The 7,814-nt window shown below is 50.1% G+C and overlaps 1 protein-coding gene across 7 annotated transcripts in view; it reads left to right on the top strand.

The window, feature by feature from the left end:
- Positions 1-3,130: 3,130 nt before the first annotated feature.
- The window catches only part of MAP4K4 (mitogen-activated protein kinase kinase kinase kinase 4), a 162,290-nt gene continuing 157,606 nt past the window's right edge, over positions 3,131-7,814 (top strand). For 3 of the 7 annotated variants that reach the window (XM_057374845.1, XM_057374841.1, XM_057374839.1), the window contains exons 1-2: positions 3,132-3,622; positions 3,987-4,052. In XM_057374845.1, coding sequence (XP_057230828.1) covers positions 3,566-3,622; positions 3,987-4,052 — 123 coding nt within the window. In that variant the 5' untranslated portion in view covers positions 3,132-3,565. Of the gene's footprint in view, positions 3,623-3,986; positions 4,053-7,814 lie in introns of all 7 variants that reach the window. The other 4 variants (XM_057374842.1, XM_057374840.1, XM_057374844.1 and 1 more) reach the window with 2 other exon arrangements.

The following is a 7,814-nucleotide window of genomic DNA, read 5'->3' as shown; positions in this document are numbered from 1 at the left end:
CAGATTTTTTGATGCTTCTACTGAAGTTTGTTATTAAAAACACTGTGTGTGCTCTGTGGGGTGACTATCCACAGGAGTGAAATTCCCTTTCCTTGCATTTAATTTTCATTATGATTTTTGATGTCTGTCTCACTGTCTCTTTCAGGATTGCTGGTTTCACTATGAGGAAGAGTTACAACAGACGATTCATCTTCTTTCCAGTGGTTTTAGGTTTGGTCTTTTAACCTTTAGACTTTCCAAACCGGGTAAGTACACMGAGTTGGTGAAGAGCATGACGAACATGTGAACAGAGTGGTTTTGGCCGCAGCCAGAGAGGCTTCTTCCTCAAGAAAGCAAGCCTTTCATCCCTCTGCTTGTGTAGGAAGGAAAAGGAAGGTGAAGCATTTTGGTGCTTTACCYTGGGAACTAGCAGGAAACTCTCTTGTAGCATTTACTGCTTTATGAAAACTACTTTTTCTCTAAAGTCAGGGGATGTGTTACTTTTCAAGGATTCACAATCTTGTTGGCAGCACTTCTGCTTCTTTAGCAGTCTTCAGTATAATACTAAAACACAACAAAGAATTGAACTCACYGTAATAAAACACAAACTCAAAGTGGAGAGGGGACACGAAGGTGGAGCCACATCAGAGCTATGGTGAAATGATGCGCACTGGTGAAAATGTGAATAGTGAAAACATGTATTTGGGCTCAGATCCTCAGCTCTAAAAAACTCGGACTGTACTTTTCAGGGACATAAGAAAGTTGTTACAGTTGGAAAACTTGCAGTTCAGATTTTGGGCTTGAAAATCTTTCAGCATCCAGAAACACACAGCAACAATCTCTGAGGTAATACGAACTCTACAGAAGGGGATTCTGGAGTTATAATAGACATGTTCCACAGGAATGTCATATTCATAATCAACAACAGTGAAGAAAGGAAGGATCAGGAGARGACTAAAAACCAGGACATCACTATGCTGCTGCATGGGGAATCAGTCATGAAGAGGATATGGAAATCCACATACCCATCTTAAACCAGAAGGCATTACAACCAGAAATGGCTCAGTGTTGGGCAAATATGGAATTGCTTCCTCTCATGGTATCACTAAAAAGACCAGAATTTGCTACCTGGCAAAAACTGAGGGGGAACACACCAGAAGTCTATAAAAATGAATATAATGAAGGAAATGAATAGGAAATGATTGGTGCACCTTCCAAAACAAGAACCAGCAGGTTTTGTTTTTTGGGGTTTTTTGTTTTTTTTTCAGTCTAGCACATGTTGGTTCAAAGCCAATGAACAAAGGTGGTCTCCACCTAACATGCCAGTTCAGCTTTGGAGCTCCCTGGCAGAGCACATATGAATCCACAAAGGAAACAGGCAATCTAATGAAAGGAAAAAATCATCAAAAATATGAAATGCAGTGACACCAAATGTTGCTAAAGAACTCCCTAAGTTGTAGAGAGCTGGTAGGATATCCCAGGGAAGTATTACTAGATGGCTAAAGAATCCCTGTGATCTTCTCTCAGCATTTACTACTGGCTACATCTGGAGATGTACCCCAYAGTAGATGGGCAATGGATCTGACCTACCAAGGCTTCTCTCACACATAAWAAAGCTGAGTTAAATAAACCATGTAATGAAAACCAGGCCGATGATAATAAAYCTTTGTGGAATTCCACTTTTCAAAACCTACTGCATCCTAGACTTGACCTTACTCCTGTGCATGCAGACACAGCACCGAATCAATTTCAAATTATTGCCTTTTTCCGACCATAGGTTCCTGTACAGAGAAAAACAGTTTCCTGGTCTAGGCTGGAGTTTCCTTTCTTTGTATCTACACTTAAAGTGAAAATGAAATTTGCCATTAAACTGTTATGGTAATTTATCCTTACGCTTTCTGCTCAACAGGTTTGCTTTGTTTCAATACCATGTTTCTGTGATACTTATAGATATGTATATGTAATTTCGTGRTTAAATTAGAACAGAGAGGAAAACCCTGGTTCCCACAGGAAACGTAACTCGAACTCTTGCAAGCAGGTAACATTTTTGCCGTATCAGTGTGATAAAGAACTTCAATGAGAAACAAATCCTGCCAAGGTTTACACCTGTGTGCAACTGCCTGATGTGTCTTGCTCAAGTGAGGTTAATGAGATTATTCTACGATTCAAATGCTGCTGGAGGATTCCTCTGGGCGGGATGGGGGGCCTGAGATTGATAGCCCTGTCAGTAAATGGTGTGTTAAAAGACAATGAGAGATGGGTCTGGTTCTTTGGACTAGGATTTCCTTTCTGTAGAGATCTTTTCACCGGGCAGGAATTGTTTTCCTGTGGGCCTGGGGTCTCGGGGCAGGGAGAAACTGTGGCATTTGCTGGTTATCCCACTGGGGATGGCAAAAGAAAATATCCCCACGCCACGGTGAACGCCGGCCGTGACAGAGCACCACTGCCCGCGCTGTCCCGCAGAGGCGAGGCGGGGGCTGCAGGGCCCGTCCCTGCCCTGTCGAGGGGCAGCGTGGGCTGGTCCTGGGGCAGGGATCCTGCCGCGGACACGCGTGGGGCTCCCGCYGGCGCTGGGGAAGSGCCGCCCCCGCCCGCGGGGCTATTGTTGGGCGGCGGGGCGCGCAGGCTGCGCGGCCGGTTCTCTCCCAGCCCGCTCTCGCTCCCTCCCTCCCTTCTCTCTTTTTCTCTCTCCCCGCGAGTTTACCCAGCAGTGCTCTGGTGCGGGCGCGTTTCCGCCGGTTTTTCCTGTTGGAGAAGGGAAGGGGGAGCTGTTTTCTCTCTCTCCGCTCGCAGTATATTTTCTCCTCCTCCTTCTCCTCCTCCTCCTCCTCCTCCTCCCTGGCTATCTTTGTCTGGCTCGCAGCACCCCGCTCCAGCCCCGCGCCCCTGCCCCGCCGCCGCCGGGACGCGCAGCCCCTGCCCGCCGGTGCCCGGCGCCGTTGGATGCGAGGGCAGCGCCGCGGGAAGGGCTCGGAGGCGGCGGGGGCTCCGCCGCGGCGCTGGGCGTGAGCCGCCCCTCCATGCGAGAGCGGGGCCGCGGCTGCCACTGCCGGCTCCCGGCGTGAGCGCCGCCGGCCGGGCCGAGCCGTGCCGTGCCATGCCCGGGTGCGGGGCGCATCGTGAAGCTGCCAGAGGCTGCCGGCACCGGCGCCGCTCCTGCCGCCGCCGCCGCGACATGGTGTGAGCCCTCTGCCGCCGGGGACGCGCGGGCACCGAGCGACTCACCCGCTCAGCCACCGACCGGCCGGCCGGGATCCTCGGGGGATCCAGCCCCGCACTGCAGCGCGGGGAGACGGACGGACGGACAAACCGCAGCACCCCTTCTCCTTCCCTTCCTCCTTCCCTCTCCCCCTCCTCCTCCTCCCACCATCCATCTATCTATCCATCATCCCCCCCGCCAACCCCTCCCAATGCTGAAGAGTTTCAACCCGGCGGGGCTGGAGTGAAGAAGGGAAGGGCGGAAGGGAGGAGAGGAGCGGAGCTCCGCGCAATTCACAGCTGCTCCAGGGAGGGGGGAGCGGCCTCGCTATTATTTAACAGAGAAGAAAAAAATATTTAAAGGAAAAAAAAAATAAGAGACGGGAAAATGGCGAACGATTCTCCTGCAAAAAGTCTGGTGGATATCGACCTTTCCTCCCTGCGGGTGAGTGCCGGTGCCGGGGGCCGGGGCGGGGGCCCCCCGGGGCTGGCGCGCCCCTTGCCGGGGCTGCGGGGCYGGCGGGGTGGGAGCGGCCGGGCCCGGGGCCGGTGCCGGGGCGCGGGGGGCCGCGGCCGCGTGTGGGGAGCCCTCCCGCGGGGGCGGGCGGGGGGACCGCGGCCCTGGGCTGCTTTTCCTTTGTTTGCATGTATTGGCATGTGCGTGGAAAAACAGGGCGCAACAGCTGCACGCCGCCAGCAGCCGGGTTCGCTGGCTGGGCTCTGCCAGCAGCCATCGCCTGACAAAAATGTAACCCCGCTTCTCTTCTCCCCTTTCCTCCCCCGCCCCCTCTGCCCCTTCCTCCCCCTAGGACCCCGCTGGGATTTTTGAACTGGTGGAAGTGGTTGGCAATGGCACGTACGGGCAAGTCTACAAGGTTTGTGTCAGAATTTCTTCTTTTATTGTTGCCGATTTTCCAGAAGGTGCCCGGTGCCTGCGCGGGGGTGAGCACACGGCTGAAGGCGAGCCACCCGCGCTGGCACCTGGAACACTGAGGGGCGGTAAAAGTGTTGCCCTTGTCATTGTGGCTGGCCTTGTCAAGTTTGTCAGCCTCTTGGCTTCTGCTTTTTTACATGCGTACAAATTACTCTCCCAAATACCCATCCTGAAATAATGAAATACCCCTTTATTGTCCTTGTTTCGCYCTGTGCTCCGTCCAGGGAAATGACCAAACCAAGTGGACGCTGTCAGAGTCTGGCTGGGTTATGCAAATACATGCACAGGCTTATTCAGCTTTGCCGCTGGAAATCCTTATGGAAGTTGCTGCTGCTGCTGCAGTGACTTTAGACAAAGACATTGGCCTTAATTAAAATTGTCACCGGTTTCCTTGTTGGAAAACCTTCAGCGTGTTGGAGCTGTGGAGTTAGGGGCGAGTACAGCAAAATCTCAGTGGGCTGTGCAGTGATGGGGTGAAGAGTGACAATAATGAGTGACCGAAGCAGAGAAGCTTATTTTGTGAAAATCAGAATTCCCAGAATAACCTGTTTGACAAGTGTATGACTTTAAAAAATAGAAATCGGAGAGTGCCCATGTGGGTGTGAAACTAGCCTACTTTTTTTTTTTTTCTTTCCCCTTTAGTGTGCAGTCARTGGAACAAACAAATCTTGAGATTGCATGACTTTGCAGTGAGTGCTAGCTACCAGGATGACTAATTATTCTCACAGACTTAATACTTGGGTGAAGACTGAAGGCTCTGGCCTTAAACTGTAGAAATGCAAGATGCMTTTGGAGAGAGAAGGAGAGAGAACTGAAAGTAACTGAAGATGCTTAGCTGCTTGTTTGGGTTTTTGGCTGTTTTTTGATGGTGGTGGTGTTTTGTGTTGTTTTTTATTTTTGCTTATAAACAAGGGAGTGTAATTGGTGAGCTTCCCTGATGTCAAGATACTTCTGCTTGCAGCTCCAGTAACTAAACAAAGTGCTTTGGTGCCTCTTCTGCAAATGAAACACATGTCAGTTTGTTTTGAGGGCGTGAACCTCAGCCTTCCTGATGGAGAATTAGTCTGCCTGCACAGTGTATGAGTTGCATTTTAAGGCTTGAGCTGGAATAGCCAGGCTGCTGCTGTTGGCATAAGGCTGGAAAAAAGAATGTGGCTCAAAAGGCCACAGGAGAGGGGGAAGATGAGTAAAAAGCTGCACTTTGACACAAGCTSGACCATTTAATTTTTTTCTTCTATTTTTTTTTCCTGCTATTTGAAAGGACACAAGTTAATTTTTTTCTGCAATCCATTTGCTACCAGAGCTTGCATCATCTGAACCCTTATTAAAAAAAATTAATAGGGTGTGAATGTGTGACTTGAAACTCTCCTGTTAATTATTGCAATTTACTGCATTGTTTCTCMGTGTACTTGTTAATGCTCTTGAGTTAATGAGCAAAGTTCTCCTTGGTTTAACAGTCATGACTGTAGAAATGTTAAATTTTGTTTTCCTTAAGTAAGGTAGAGCACTTCCAGAATAACTAGCTTTGGAAATGAAACTGAGCACGTGCGCTTGTTGTCTTGGAAGAGTTGAATGAACACCTGATGTGTAAGGGCATTGGTGTCACTGTGATAACGGGGAGCAACAGGCAGTGTCCTTTCTTGCTGTAAAGCCTGCTAGACAGTAATGGATTGACAGGTGTTTAAGTTTGGCTTGGCACTGCTTCTTCTTAGGCATTTGCCCACATTTGTGTACATGCACTGATAACATGGACACCTAACAGGGCTGTATGTAAACAAATAATACCAAACCAGAAAACTTCCTTGCTGTGATAAACATCTTTCTTTTTAAAATAATGAAGTTTTGTAAAAAAAAAAAAAAAGTTATTGCGATAGTATTTAACTTTTTTTGGCCACTTTTTTTGCTAGAGATAATGCTCCAGGGACACCCAAAGATGAAATGTGTATGTACGTCTTGAGGGCTTTCATAGGAACTACGTATCTGAGGGAAAAACGTATTTACGTTGTGTTTGCTTGTTGCCTTCCACTTTCCTCCTACCTAGCAAACACTTCTGGAAATCCCTCTTCCGGGATGTTTTTTTTTCCCTTTTAAGCGGTCTGTCATCCCAAGGGTCTGGGGGGTGGCGTGTGGGTTGCTTTTGAGGAGCTGAGCTCCCGAGATGTAGTTTGATGTACTTCCACATTCGTGTTCCGGCATCAGCGATGATGTCACCCGGGAGCGGGATTGGCTGGCTACCTGCCACTGCGGGGAGGACACGGAGGGAGCGGAGAGGGCATGACGTTATCTCTTTGTCTAGCTCATACACCCGCCGATGATGCCGAAGGTCGTCTGCCTTGCTGGGGAGTCTGCTTTCCAGCAGTGGTGGGAAGGGGACTGCGCCAACCTGTTGAAAAGCACAAAATAGTCCTGTTTTTCTCCTCTTTGCCTTAGCTGAGCTAGCTGGAAATAGCTCATCTATCTGGCTAGCAGTATTTCTGTAGCTAGTTTTACCTTAGCTATTTATTTAGCTTTATGTAGATGTATAGATGTTTATACATGTATGAAATGTGAGGACAGCCCTTAGTTGTTTGGCACCTCAGTGCAAGTGGAGTTTATGCATTACATAGCATCCACTCCTGGATTTTATGCATTAAATAGGTTGACTTAGGCGGAGTGTTGCTCTGGGCCTGGGACCTCAGTAGTGAGGTATTAAAAATACTAAGTTTTATGCTGCTGTGCTTGAGTTAGGGTAATGGCTTTAAACTGAGAGTAGGTTTAGATTAGATATTAGGAAGAAATCCTTATCTGTGAGGATGCTTAGACACAGGGACAAGCTGCCCAGAGAACTTGTGGATGCCCCATCCTTGCAAGTGTTCAAGTGTTCCAAGACTTGGTTGGATGGGGCTTTGTGCAACCTGGTCCAGTGGAAAGTGTCTCTGCCTATGACAAAGGGATTGGAGCTAGATGATATTTAAGATCCCTTCCAACCCAAACAGTTCTGTGATTTTGAAGTCTATAATAGAGTTTGTATTATTTTCATCTTCATAACTTTGCTTACACCTCTCCTGTGTGAAGGAGCCTTGCATGTCGAGAACAGCTCGTTACATAGTGAATTGATGGGGGAAAAAAAGGAGGTTCCCCAGGCAGCTAAAAGAAAGGGGTGTTTTGAGAAAGCCTTTGCTCAGCGCTGGGGAAAGGGGCGGCGGGGATGGGCTCATTCGTCCTGAGACCGAGCAGAGCTCCTCTGCTGCTCCTCGGAARTCCTGGAGAATGAGAGTTGTTTTCCCTTTCGTAGTTGGTTCGAAACCCGAAAACGGTGGCGTGGAAGTTGCACCGCTTAGATGAGTGAGGAAGCAAAGGGTTAAACGAGGCCAAGCACAGCGGCCGGCAGCGTTCGCTCCGAGCCGGGGCGGGAAAGGCCGCCCGCAGAACCCCCTGGGTCGGTCACCCGAACACTTTCACGGAGCCCCGCGCCAGCTCCGGAGCCGGGAGTGAGAAAAATTCCCTGGCTAGGTCGGTATCAGCTACCGGGAACCGAGCGGCGTGTGCAGGCCGGCCCGGCCGCGCCTGTGCCCGCGGCGGGCGGGGAGGGACCCGGGGCCGCCCCTCGCCCGCTGCCGCCGTGCCCCGTCCGGCCGGGCCCCGCCGCGCCCATCGCACGGACCGCGGCGCCGGCTGCTGCTGCTGCTGCTGGGGCTGCTGTGCCTGTGCTGTGTCCGGTGCT

The sequence above is a fragment of the Malurus melanocephalus genome, unplaced genomic scaffold, assembly GCF_030028575.1.
Source record: "Malurus melanocephalus ecotype Western Australia unplaced genomic scaffold, MMel_1.1 scaffold_234, whole genome shotgun sequence".
NCBI classification, from domain to species: Eukaryota; Metazoa; Chordata; class Aves; order Passeriformes; family Maluridae; genus Malurus; species Malurus melanocephalus.
The sequence above is the reverse complement of the archived record's forward strand: the minus strand, read 5'-3'. Positions and strand labels throughout refer to the sequence as shown.